At 35.4% G+C, this 14,792-nt stretch overlaps 1 protein-coding gene across 1 annotated transcript in view; it reads left to right on the top strand.

Annotated features, from left to right (window-relative positions):
• LOC149749186 (uncharacterized) overlaps nucleotides 1–14,792 on the top strand; it is a 52,924-nt gene that overhangs the window by 33,825 nt on the left and 4,307 nt on the right. Inside the window, 2 exon segments of the mRNA XM_089911269.1 lie at nucleotides 7,726–7,931; nucleotides 14,462–14,521. Of these exon segments, the coding sequence (XP_089767395.1) occupies nucleotides 7,726–7,931; nucleotides 14,462–14,521 (266 nt within the window).

The raw sequence follows: 14,792 nt of genomic DNA, 5'->3' as shown, positions 1-14,792 counted from the left end.
ATTTTCTATATTTTAACTATTTATTATTTTTCATGAATTTTAAGAAAAAAAGAAATTAAAAAAAAGCTTTATTCTGCTATATTTAACTGAGTCCAGCCAGTACTTTTTGAAGTTTTCAGTTTATATTGCACCCTTCAGATAAAAGTAATAAAGATAAAGTGATGTCAAAGATTTGAGATGCTTCCTTTGAGCATCACACGTGTTTTAGGATTTCTTGAATCCTGGAGTACAAATTTTACTGCATCTTGAATAAAACCCTCAGCTCAAGCAGTATTTACTAAAGGAGGTAGTATAGTACAGAGGTTAATATTGTTTTTAAGTTACACAGGCCTAGGTTAAAGTGTTAGATCTAACACAGACCTGTTGTACAGTTATGAGAAAATTGCTTAATTTCCGTAACTCCTAATTTCTCTTTCTGTATGTTGGTGATGAAAATACCCACCTCACAGAGATGTGGTAGGAATTAAATGAGATAACTCAGAAAGAACAATTGCTACATAATTGTTGCTAAATAAACTGTGGAATTATGATTATTATTCTACATAAAGATGTCTGATTGAATCAAATTGTGAAATTGTTATAAAGTTTTATTGCAGAATTCCACCTTTCATAATCCTTGGGTAGAGAGATATATGTAACTCTCCACATACAAATAAAATCATTTTGCTGGAGAAACAGAAAACTGGTAAACAATAATTCCTATGTCCTAGGACATTCGTATATGAGGGTTGAGCTTACTGGGAGAAAAGTTTTTCTCATGGAAGTGTATGCCAGCTGGTGGTATGTTATCTTTGTCTTGTCTACACCCTGACCTTTCAGCTTTATAACTTCCAAATGTTTATATAATGAGAACTGCCCTTTTAAAATTGATCCAGTGATTAAAACTGAAAATGAGAGCTGAGACTTTTCTCTAATAAATAGGCTGGATCTGAGCATACATCTGTCCAGCAAAACTCTTCTAAGCAAGCAGGCACACATTTCTTTGCTTGTATCTAAAAAGTGAAGGTGACATTTATACCGTTCAATAATTTTTCTCTCCGTTTATTCAATGGTGAGATCTAAGTTGGCAAATGCTACAGTCCCATTTATACTACTCCTAGGCTATCTTTCAAGTATTCAGCTTTCAGATGGATGCATCCAGAGCGTTGTTGGCACATACATTTCTTATAAATTTCAACTTATAAGAAAACACTCCTTCAAGAAGAGAACTGTAGTCAAAGCAGAACCCACTCTACTCTCTTGGCAGTTCATCTTGCCAATAGATCTCTCAGTTCCATCAAAGTTTCCCAGATCCTATAACAGGTTTTTTTAATGACTTTCCAATCATACATATAGCTTTCTTCATACCTGAATGGAGACGTGTTGCAATTATTCAAAACCATCTTTCTCAGTGACTAACAGATAAAAAAAATCCCCACAGCATAATAAAATACCCATAGTAACTTCAGCTTTATACTTTTCAAAGAGCATAAAGATTCATAGCAAAGATTAAGTAACAATACAATATTTTTATTCAAATCTAATTGAAATCAAGTCACAGATGTGAATTGGACATAGGGATTTTAATTTCTTCTTTTTCTTACCTTGCTTTCTTCTACCTAAATTCTAGTTACAGTGGCCTTCTTATTTTTTAGAGCATGCTAAGTTAGATCCTTTTCACTAGTTTTTAGGACCTTTATCATTAGCTGATTCCTCTCCTTGGAATACTCATTCTCCATATTTTAATATGACTCTCAATTCAAAAGTCACCCCTTCAAGAGGCCTTTCCTGACCATCACTGTTTAACACAATGCCCTGTTTTATTTTCTTCAGAGCACTTAAAATTATATAAAGTTTTTTTTTTTTTTTTTTTTTTTTTTTGCGGTACGTGGGCCTCTCACTGTTGTGGCCTCTCCCGTTGTGGAGCACAGGCTCCGGATGCGCAGGCTCAGCGGCCATGGCTCACGGGCCCAGCCGCTCCACGACGTGTGGGATCCTCCCGGACCAGGGCACAAACCCGTGTCCCCTGCATTGGCAGGCAGACTCTCAACCAGTGCGCCACCAGGGAAGCCCTATATAAAGTTATTTTATTTGTTTTTTTCCTACAAAAACATTCTCCCTCCACTAGAATGTAAACTACATGACAGCAGGTATTTGTGTTTTTCACTATTTCCCTGTGTATAGAAAAGGCTTGTAATATAGTAGGTGCTCAATAAATAGTTATTGAATAGATGAATGAATGAATAATATTTGCCACCCAGATTTCAGCTTTCTTCTAAGCTTCACTGAAAGTTGATTCCAACACCTTTTGTTTTAAACTAGGACCTCAAGCTAATCACATTAAGCCATCGTGACCACACTTATTTCGTGTGCTCTCTGCTTTTCAGGGAAATAGAAGGTGGTTTCTTTCATTTCAAAAGCCTGAATCTCCTACTTGTCCTTCCACTAAGTCCTGTATCTGAATTTGAGGGATGCATCTAAATTTTACTCATTTGTTAGGAAAAGACAATTGAAATCACTGGGTCAAATAAATGTGACTCGCTGTTCACTTTAAAGTAGTTCTGTCTCCCTCCTGTGGGAAACAAAATGTTCATGACATCTGAATATCCCTATTTAGAATATTTAATCATTTAAATATTCAAGTAATAATAATAAGTTTTTCTATCATTCAGTAATCTATAACAATCCTGAGAGGATAGTGAAGTCTCATCACTTTGTAAATGTACTTTACTATCGGAGCACGGCACCATACTAATTGATAAAAGTTGAGGCATGTAAGGGATCTCAAAATTATCCAGTCCAACTACTCTTCCAGTTTCTGGATTCTCTGCATAAGATTTCTTCCAAGTGATTGTCTTGTGAGTCTGTGTCTAAACACCTCTCTTAACAGGATTGACATAATGACTTGAGACAGTAAATCCTATCTTTGGACAATTTTGATGATTTAAAGAAAATTTTCCCCTTATGCTAAATATTTTTCTGAGGTGTACTTCAATTGGTTCCATTTATACTCCATGGTACACACTGAACAACTTTATTTCCAGTTACGAAAATAATTTTTCATTTGATATTCCTATTGTGAAATAACAAGGACTTACTCAAATAATATAAAAGTATATAAAATTAAAAGTATCTCTTCCTCACTCCATCTCCTAGCCCTAGTCTCCAGAAGTAGCCACTATCAAAATTTTCTTGGGGAGTCTTTGAGAAAATTCTCATCTAAAAACATATATACCTGCTTATACAGATATAAATTATACGTATTTTTAAGTACAGATTGGTGAGAGATTAGTTGTTAAGGAAGTGACTGTTTTCTTTATTGGCCTTCAAAGATAAATGTCTAGAAATGTATCAACTTATTCTTCTATAATAAAACCATTTTATTTTGAAATAACTTTAAACTTACAGAAAAGTTGCAAATATATAGAACAGAGAGTTCACACATACCCTTCACTCAGATTCCCATAATGTTTATAATTTTCAAAACCATAGTACAATGGTCAAACCAGGAAATTAACATTAGTATGCTCCTATTAGCTGAACTAAAGACTTATTCAAATTTCAGTTTCCCCCTTATATCCCTTTTCAGTTCCACAATCCAGTTAAGATCCCACATTACATATAGTTGCTGTGTCCTTCGTCTTCTCCAAGCTGTGACAGTTCCCGAGTCTTTCCATATCTTTTGATACTTGATAATTTTCATACTCATGGTCAGTTATTTTGTAACATCTGATGTTTTCTCATGATTAGAATGAGGTTTTGCATTTTGGCAAGAAAACTACAGAAGTGATGTGTCCTTTTCACTGCATTATATCAAGGGGAAAATGATTTTTATATGCATTATAACTAGTAGCGTAAACATCAATCACAAGGCTAACATGGTGTTTGTTAGGTCTTTCCAGTGTAAATTTACTATTTTCCTTTGGCAATTGATAAATATCTTGGGAGAGTTATTTGAGGCTCTGCAAATATTCTATTTCTCCTCAAACTTTCATCCACTTCCTTTTTCATCCACTGGTGGATCTTGCTGGTAACCATTGTAACTAGGGTGTTTACCTAATGATAATTCTATTATTTCCCTGTCTTTCTACATTTATTAATTGGAACTCCTCTGTAAAAAAGAGCTGCTACTTCCTTTATTTATTTACTCAATTACTTATTTATACCGATATAGACTCACGTACATTTATTTTATTCTATAGGTTATAGTTAAATACTATCATTATCTTTTGCTCATATTGCTCCAAATTTGGCTATTGGGAGGGTAACAAAATACCACAGAGTGGGTAGTGGTACATATCTCACAATTCTGGAGGCTGGAAATCCATCAAAGTGTAGGCAGGTTTGATTTCTCCAAGACCTCTCTCCTAGGCTGACAGATGTTTGTCTTCTCACTATGTGCCTTTTGTCTGTGAGGCACATCCTTTGTGTCTCTCTTTTTATAAGGACACCAGTCCTAGGGCCCCACCCTTATAATCTCACTTAACTTTAATTACCTCCTTAAAGATCCTATCTCCAAATGTAGTCAATTGGGAATTAGAACTTCAAGGTATGAATTCAGTATGTAACTGCATTTATTTATCTTCAAGCGTTTAGCAGTCAAAGCTGGCTGCTGCCCCTTAGCCTCTCCTTCTACTCTGACAATCTGCTTCTGTTCAGGCTGCCTTGTTTCCCTGATTCCTCATTCTACCTTTTCTCTCCGATTCTCTAGGATGAAAAGGGCTATGATGAAGCGCTCACATTTTTTCACTCTTTGCATTCTTATTGCAGAGTCATTGTTTGAGCACTTCAGGCCTGGATGATTGATTATAAGGAGACTGCATAATGAAAAGATTGGTAGGTGTTGATGTCCTCTCAGAAACTTTTGTTAGTTTGCTACAAATTCTACTGGATTTGGTAGCCTTCCATCATAGTACATGGCTTCTCTGTGCTTTCCTAGTTCTACTGCAGATGGAGTTTTCCCCTCTGTTTTTCATTCTCTTTATTGTTTTTAGTTGGCTTTGAGAAGAGCGGTGTGAAATGCCTTTATTTGGCCATTCTCATTAATTATGGATAAACTAAGTTAGTCATTGATATTATTAATATTATGGAAATTCTAAAGAGAGAACTGTGAATATTAATGGAGATTACATACTGATAAATTTTAAAGCTTTCCTCAAAATATTTGTTTGTGATAAACATAATAATAATTAAAATAAGAGCCACCAACGTTTATTGAACTCTTACACTATGCCCAGTATTGTGCTAAGTATTCATAATGAAAATCTAATGAACTCTTATGACCACTCTAAGACAGAGATAATAGTGTTACATTTTACAAATGGGAATACTTGTTCAAGGTCACAAGTGTGATAAATATTAGAGCTGGATATCAAATGCTTGTCTATCAAACTAAATAACATATTTTCAACCACGATCTTGTAGAGATTATCTTAAAAGAAACAAAAACAAAGAAATAAATACAAAAGAAACAGCAACAAAACACCCCTCAATATCTTATAATACCATTTTCTTTACTGAGTATTCTATTTCCAATAACTTCCCTACAATATATGTTAACTCATAAATGTACTCATAGAATAAAACAAACACATATATGTCATGGTCACTATTATGTGTAATTTTTCACTTACAAAAGCAACATATTGTCTCTACTCTGAGTAGCCTATCTGTTTCATAGCTATTTACTTCCTTATACACAAAATCTACACAGGAAATGAACCCTGGCTCTGGTTACTTTCTACTAATATAGCCAACACAGATTGATGCAGTTTTCTCTCCATGCCCAAATATCTATTAACATGGAGAAAATCTGGATTATCTGGTACTGAATGTGCAAAAATGAGTTTAGTGCTCTGTGCTGGATGATTGATTGAATCCTTGGATCAGCCTATCAAGGTTTAATTGAACTACAAATCCAATGATAATTGGAATAGAACTCTGGTCCAAAACAGGACACCAATAATCTAAGCTTTAGTTAATGAACAGAGGCAAATGGAGATTTCTGCTGTATTCATGGTATCCTTTGATTGTATCAGTCATTCAAAAACGATGGCATTGTAATATTTACAACGAAGAGTTATATAACAACAATTATGCAGTAGTCACTTTGTGCTCAGTAAATGAGATTAGAAAAATAAGATATAACAATGGAATATTTAAAAATACCTTCATCTGTGTTTCAGCTTCCTCAAGGCTCTATGTTTCTTCATACAGTATTAATGCAGCACTAGGTACATAGTAGTTGCTAAATTCGTGTTTTATTTGTTTGTACGAATGGTTAGTCTTTGGAGGAAATAGATGAGTAGATGAGGTATAATAGAATCCATTCATGATAAAAGTTTTATCAGTTGATAAAAAGGTTTGCTTACTGAATAAGATGTACGTCTAGTTAGTACTGTAGTTGCCACTGTCAGCATTTTCATCTGATATTTTGAGTGAGCTCATTGGTTTAGAATTACCAAAATTAGTTAAACTGCATGCAAATTCATCTAACATTGTCACTTTGTCAAGGTTTGAGAGCTGTGATGCTTATTTCTGAAATATTTTGGAAAGTGTTATTACTTAAAAAATTCACATTTACAAATGTTCAAGAAACTGAAGATAAAAGTGATTGAATAAATCAAAATGACAAAGTTGTAGAGATGGAGAAAAGATTAGAGGTTAGGAGGGGTTAGATATGAGTGAGAAGAGGGAGAGGGTGTGACTATAGAGGGTAGCCTGAAGGAGATTGTTGTGGTGATGGAATAGTTCTGTATCATGAACGTGGTGGTAGTTGTAAGAATCTATACACATAATCCACATGCTTTAAATGGCATGTGTAATAAAATGGCACAGATACATTGTATCAATATCAATTTTCTGGTCTTGATATTTTTCTATTGTTACATAAGATGTAATCATTGGGGGGACCTGGGTAAATGATACACAGGACCTCTCCACTAGTTTTCCTACTTCTTGTGAATCTATAATTATTTCAAAGTAAAAGTATAAAAATGATTGGTCAGAGTTAATCTTGGCTTAGTATAATAGTTGTATGTTTCTTTTCCTTACCGTTTACAGGTAAACGTTTTCTACAATTCTAGTTTGAGTGATGCTATTTACAAGCTGTACATACTTGGACTTTCGACGAGAAGTTGCAGGTGGCATATCAACTCATCAGCTGCCTCATGGACTCTTGTTGCTAAGTGATAAATGCATGACATTCAATCTGATACTTTTCTTTAGATTGCAGAATATCTCAAGTGTTTGGGTCCAAACACTGTTGTGACACTTGCTGGTTTCTACCTTTATTGCAAATATGGTTTTATATATTTCACCAGTATAATAAATGTGAAATACTGTAGTTGTACTGATTTTATAGGTATCTCTGTGATGTCAAGTATACTCTGAAACAATATATCCATATTCTGTAATTCACTGATTCTTTCTTGTGTTTATATATATATTATACTTACATGAATGGTGTAGATCTTCCTCATAATACATATATAATGCTGCAAGACACACCGCTCGGATCTTAGTATATATGTATAAAAGTAGATGAGAAAGATATTAGAAATCTCTTTCCTTGCCTATCTCTGTCAATACTAGGAACCCCAAAAGCAAATATACTATCTCATTGTTTCAATTTGCAGTTCCTTAAAAACTAGTGAAACTGAGAAATAATATTTATTTCCATTTGTGTTTCCTAGTTTATGAATTGCCTCTTTGTAGTGATTTGCCTATTTTTTCTACTTAGATAATATTCTTTTTTTTTTTTTTTTTTGCGGTACGCGGGCCTCTCACTGTTGTGGCTTCTCCCGTTGCGGAGCACAGGCTCCGGACGCGCAGGCTCAGCGGCCATGGCTCACGGGCCCAGCCGCTCCGCGGCACGTGGGATCTTCCCGGACCGGGGCACGAACCCGTGTCCTCTACATCGGCAGGGGGACTCTCAACCACTGTGCCACCAGGTAAGCCCTTAGATAATATTCTTTTCCCAAGTGATTTAAGGAGCTGCTCTGGCTAATTATATGGAGCTTTTTTTTTTTTTTTTTGCGGTATGCGGGCCTCTCACTGTTGCGGCCTCTCCCGTGGTGGAAAACAGGATCCGGATGCGCAGGCTCGGTGGCTACGGCTCACAGGCCCAGCCGCTCCGCGGCATGTGGGATCTTCCCGGACCGGGGCACGAACCCGTGTCCCCTGCATCGGCAGGCAGACTCTCAACGACTGCGCCACCAGGGAAGCCCTATATGGAGCTTTTGTTGTATATGTTGAAAATATTCCTCAGTGTATCTTCAATGGGAGGAAGGTAAACACGGGTGTACTCAAGAAATTGATGAGAAAAGCAAGCAAACAACCAAGCAAGCAAGCTTGCTGCGGCTGATGCACAGAGAGTGAAAGGAAGCAGGAGTGGAAAACTGTGACAAGTATAGAAACATGTAGGCTGTGTAAAGGATTTTAGTTTTTATCCTAAAGCAATGAGAAGCCGCTGAAATGTTTTAAGTTCGGTGTGGGTAGGATGAAGTATGGAGATGATGGTGGTGTTGTAAATGAGGTTTATTATAAAAATTCTTTAAAAGTAGTTTATCTAAAACGCTTAGCAAAGAATGGAACACAGGGGACTTCCCTGGTGGTCCAGTAGTTAAGACACCGTGCTTCCACTGCAGGGGGCATGGGTTCAATCCCTGGTTGGGGAACTAAGATCCCACATGCCACACAGTGTGGCTAAAATTTAGGAAAAATAAAAAAGAATGGAACGTAGTAAATATTTAACAAATATCTGCTGTTCGTTGTTAATATGAATGTAATGATTACTATTAACATTTCTGTCAGAAGGAGACTGAAGTCTGGTGAGGCGAAATAATTATTCCAATGACACAGCTATAAAGAATCACAGATAGATGTTTCTAGGCTACATCTCATTCTCATTCTGATATCCAGAGTGTAAGAATGTCTACAGCGAGAAATTCATGAGCTCACAACCCAAATTTAGCCTGGGGAGTGATCCTGTTACAGACTAAACATTAGGAGTATTAACAACAAAAATTCAACCATGCATTAGGTCACTCTCACAGGCGTCATACCAAGTGCGTGTGATTAATGTATTGGAGGCCAAAAGACTCGGTTACAATAGTGTTTACACAGACTAGGTCTTGGGAAACAGTATTATCCTCATTGTAGAGTTAGTCGGCCAGGATTTACAAGTGCCATTTTTCAAAATTAAATAATCTACAAGCTTTGTGTTCACAAACACGCACATACTCTATGGGTCCTCAATAAATGTTAGCTGACTGACTGACAGATAAACACCCCCATAAACAGATAAACACTTCTAAGTGAAGTGTAGCCATATATTTAAAGAGGCAGTATCAGATCTACGTGTATAAACTAGAGATTAAATATATGAGAAACATAGCAAAAATGCAATAGTGAGCTGCTTAAATAGCAAATGAAGATAAATTCCAGCAATTATTAAAGTATCCCAAGTGAAAGTTTTATAAAGTAACTCTACTGCACAAAATACATGCTCTCCAAAGATCATAAACAAATCCATTTTTGTAACTTTAAATCTTTACCCTGCCTATCAATTAACTTGCAAATAATGGAGACAGTGACCTTGTTAATATGTGTGGTATTTCTTGAGAAGGAGGTATAGCATAAGGAAACAGCAGAGACAAAACTAAATTCAAGAAGTGGACATTTGATTACACCCTCTCCTCTCAGTTTACAGTATGCTAAAGTCTTATTAAATATTCTTACCTAAATTAATGAGTAGATTCCTAATAATTGAAATGCAGCAACACAAACTAACACTCTTGAGTTTAATACTTAACTAGTTTAATGAACTTAGGCCAGATTTAACCTTTCTTAACATTTTTTGCTCTCAATGGGAATAATTTAGTAAACTCTTTCTTTAAATGTTTCATTAAATATGTGTAATATCTGGTACAGTGCTGGATATTTAATGAGCATGAAATAAGTCTTCTTTGCAGATATTATTTACTAACTCATAGTGACGATGACAATTTCCCCTGTAACAAAGCTCCATTTAGCTTTAATCTCTCCTGACAATGGGACTGTATTGAGGAGTTCCAGTTGAGGGAGTTTAGCTCACAGGATGAGACAGTAGATTAGTCTCTGGAGGACAGGACAAGTCTGGTTAGAAGGTGCTCTCCAGGTTGGCATAGGCTGGATGCTTGAAGTGTGTAAGTTACTGTGGCCAGACCCAAAGGAGAAACTGAAGACCACAAGCTCACCTTAAGGGAGAAGATAAAGGAAGTAAAGAACTTTTAAGTATGAGTTAAGAGGAAATCCAAACCCTGGAACGAAGACATGATCCAGCCTATTGCATTAAAGGGCCAAGAAGAGGGTTTTGTTGCTGTGGTCATTTGTATGTTTTGTTTTAAGAACTTGGAGGCCCCATTCCTTCAAGTTATATTGTGTATTGAGACTAACTGAACATTTTTCAACATCACAGTCACTGCTTCATTTTCTACAGAGGTTAGAGGTTCTTTGTAAGAAGCAGTGAAAAAATATAGTGACATATTTTAAAGGTTGATGCAAGTAGTAAAATTTGTGAATACCATATTAATAGAGTATTAATGAATACTATTATTGGGGTAGAAAGTGGCTCATAAATATCTAAAATTATGCTCTTTCTATATCCATTCCTTCACTTCCCTTCTTTTGCTAGAATTGGGGCTAAGATTGAATGGAATGTACAGGCCTGTTGTGCTAAGCGTTAAATTTATCTTCTAAAATGAAATCAGATGTTTTCTTTGTAGAGTTCTTAATAATCCTGTAAGAAGTTATTTTTAGGCCAAATTTAGCTGAAAACATTGATGTTAAGAGAACAAAACTAACAAGCCTAATATTAAATAACAAGTAAGAGATGGAATTTGAAACTAAGAATGTTTAAAATTCAGAAAGACATACCATGTTTCTGGTTGGAAAGACAATATTACAAGGATGTAAAACAATCCCAATCTATATACACACAATAAAGCTGCAATCAGAATTCCAAAGCAGCTCATTTTAGCTGATCAAAATAATTTCAAGTCTGTTCTCTATGTCTGTGTCTTTATTCCTGCCCTGCCACTAGGTTCATCAGTACCTTTTTTTAGATTCCATATATGTACATTAGCATACAGTATTTGTTTTTCTCTTTCTGACTTATTTCACTCTGTATGACAAACCCTAGGTCCAGTCACCTCATTACAAATAACTCAATTTTTTTTCCTTTTTATGGCTGAGTAATATTCCTTTGTATATATGTGCCACATCTTCTTTATCCATTCACCTGTTGATGGACATGTAGGTTGCTTCCATGTCCTGGCTATTGTAAATAGTGCTGCAAAATAAAACAAAGTGAGAGAGTAGCATTGATATATATACAATGCTAAATGTAAAATGGATGGCTAGTGGGAAGCTGCTGCAAAGCACAGGGAGATCAGCTCGATGCTTTCTGATTATCTAGAGGGGTGGGATAAGGAGAGTGGGAGGGAGGCTCAAGAGGGAGGGCATATGGAGATATATGTATACATATAGCTGATTTACTTTTCTGTACAGCAGAAACTAATGCAACATTGTAAAGCAGTTATACTCCAATAAAGATAAAACAAGAATGAAATTTAAAAACATTATTAAAAAATATATATGGAACAATAAGAGTGTAAGAATTGCCAAGAAATTTTGTAAAAGAATATAAGGGAAGAACTTCCCCTATCAGTTAATAAGACATTATAAAGCTGCAAACAGAGCAATATGACAGTGGCACAGGAATAAGTGGATAAATGAATGGTTCTGGCCATAAACTCCTAACTAAAATTACATGAAGAATAAATTTCCTAAGGACTACTTACCTTTACCTATCTCTATTTCTATATCTACTCCTAACCCTAACACTGTCATTACTCCTATTCCTACCCCACTCATATCTCTATCTCTTTATTCTACCAGGACCAGAACTCTCCCTCTCTCTTCTTACCTATCTATCCATGTCTATCTCCATCTATCTATCTATCTATCTATCTATCTACTTATCTAATATATTTATATCTATGCATAGATGTGGAGGGAAGAACCCAAGATAACACAGATGTATTGGAAAAGACTGAGAGGTTTGATTACAGAGAATATTTTCAATGTTTTTAGAGAAAATACATCAGCAGCAGAATCAGAAGATAAATAATATAATTTAAAACGTCTCCAACACATACAATAATGGGTTACTCCTAGTACACAAAGAGATTTTACTAATTAATAAGAAATAAATCAAGCAGCTCAATTGTAAAATGTATAAAGGAAATAAATAGGCACATCAAAATCTATATGGAATGTTATCTCTGCAACAATGTCTTTTATTCATTAAGACACAATTAGAACCTCTGTCAAAAATTAGCCAGAATTCTGCCACCTCTATTCCTCACAATTTTCCTTTAGGTTCTCCTCTTACCCTATGACCAGAGAATTCAGTACTCTATAAAATTGGCTCTTCCCTAAAATTCTTTCTTCTCCAAAATTTCTAGACCTTCCGATTAAAATCCCCAGTTGATTAGAGCTACTAATATCAGCTAGATATTGATTTTTCAAAATACACACTAAGGTAAAAGAAGGCTTATGCCTTTTAAGGGATCTGCATTTGCACAAGTAAAAACCACAACTGTTTGATCCTGTTTTATAGGTTGAGGAGACAGAAGGCTTCTACTGATTGGTTTTACAAGATTCTGGAAAGGGCTACTTTTAATATTAGAATTAAAATTCGGGGATAATTATCTTCTAAAGAGGTTATTCCTTATCTTCAGAGATGTAAATACTCAACATAAAGTACTCAAGCTTATCTTTTAAAAACATGCAGCAATTATCAGAGAAGACCCAAACCCAGAGAGATTTGTGCTATATACATTGGATTGACTTTATACTGTGGCCCAAAGGAAAAATGCCACAGCAGTGATACCTGATATTGCAATAAAGTCAGAAGAACAGTAAAAAAGAACTATGCAGTCAGAAGCAGAAGTTGGATCACTTACGTACCTGGGCTAAAAGACGGCAAATGCCAGAAATCAATGCAGATAAACGTAGAATATTGAATCTTGAGAAGAAGCAGAGTGAATGTTCAAAAAAGTAAAATAAAACAACAACAACAACAAAAACATTGCATCATGTTGCCCGAAGAACAGATTTGAGAGTTTTGGAAAAATTCTCTAAAATGGGCAATACATTGTATAGCTCTCCAAAGATGAAGGCAAAAAGATGGTGACACAGTTCCCCTTGAAATACAACATAAACCACAGGGAAAAGGGAAGGTTTTCAGATTCTCTCTAATGAAGTAACTAAACCTCTGGAGCACATGGCTGTTATTAGCCAGATCTATGGATGGAAAAGCCTGAGCGGTGAACACTCATCATAGACAATTTTAATGGCACCAAAAATTAGAATTTAACTTTCTTCCATATTTTTTGTCAAAATATTTCTATGAATTCCCCATAGGCAGTAAACCATGTATCATTTTAAGAGTTTGAATATGTCAATGACCTTGTTGTTAAAAAGAATAAACATTTTTACACAACACTAACCTTCTAACCCAATCATCCCTCTCAAAATATTGAATTGAAAGATGTACAAATTTTTTCTACTTTAGAAACACATTATTTTGAAAATAATTCCTGTTGATAAATGCTTATTTCTTCTCTCCCTAACTCCTTCTTCTCTCCCCTCCCTAATTTTATCTTTTCTTCCCAATAGCAGTTGATAGAAATTTGTTTTCTTTTCCCTAATTTTCTACTGCTGCTATCTTTTGCTGTCCTTAGGAAGATCCTAAAAACTTATTTACTAGTTTTTATTTCCTACTGTATTACATTCCTCGGTATCTTTGCCATAACAGATATGTGATTAACATTATTGGTGATTAGAGAATACATTTTATAAGATCAATAACCAGTGAAAATCTTATAGAAATTTTTGCATGCTCACTGTGTGCCAGGCATTAAGGGCTTTATTTTTTTTATTTTTATCACAGTTTATGAGCTAAATCTTGAAATTACCTTATTTGCAAAGGAGAAAACTGAGGCTCGGAGAGATTAAGATTACAGGGCTAGTCACAGCTAGAGATGCGGTTCGTAAAGGCAGAGATGTCTGAGTCTAGAGTAGTACTTACACCCTACTGTACCACTGTGAGATAAGTCCTGGAAACAAGACTTTTAACTCTTGTGGGGACACCATATTCATTAATAGTTTCAAACAATTCAAGGCATTGAGAAATAACATTCCACTGTGCAGTCCAGTGATAAGTGAGGAACTGTGCCAAGTCCTGGGAGAGAGAGGGTTTTCCATCTCTCTGCCTACTGCTTCTCATTTCTTTATACTTGTTTGTAAGATCAAATGCAAATGGATGAAATATTTAGTGAACAACTTGGCTTTATAAAGAAGACGTGCAGCCTGCTGGTTTCATAGATTTTCCAGACAATCATTCTTCAGACATATTTACTTTTTGCTGTTTCAGTGGATAAAAGGGACCAAATTGAAACTCTGCCCTCATCTTCATCTCCTGGTTGGGACAAAGGTAAATATACCTTCAGGTTTGATTCAGTAGGAAAGGCACATCCAATCGCATTTCAGTAAGCATCTGAGCAACTATCAAAGATCCATTACCTTTAGAAGGAGAGGGAAGAAATGAATGTCAGATTATTAAAGACATGACATCCTAATTAAAAGAGTCTGTGTAGAACGCCAGAGCAGGTATAGACAGAGCCAAAGTGACTGTGAAATCTTGTCTCTGCAGATGTCAATAGCCTAAGAGCAGATCCTTTAATTAGAATCTTCTTTTATTTTGT

The sequence above is a fragment of the Delphinapterus leucas genome, chromosome 5, assembly GCF_059928025.1.
Source record: "Delphinapterus leucas isolate spDelLeu-1000000601 "Yukka" chromosome 5, BTC_Dleu_Yukka2, whole genome shotgun sequence".
NCBI lineage: Eukaryota > Metazoa > Chordata > Mammalia > Artiodactyla > Monodontidae > Delphinapterus > Delphinapterus leucas.
Note: the sequence above shows the minus strand (reverse complement) of the source record. Positions and strands in the feature narration are given on the sequence as shown.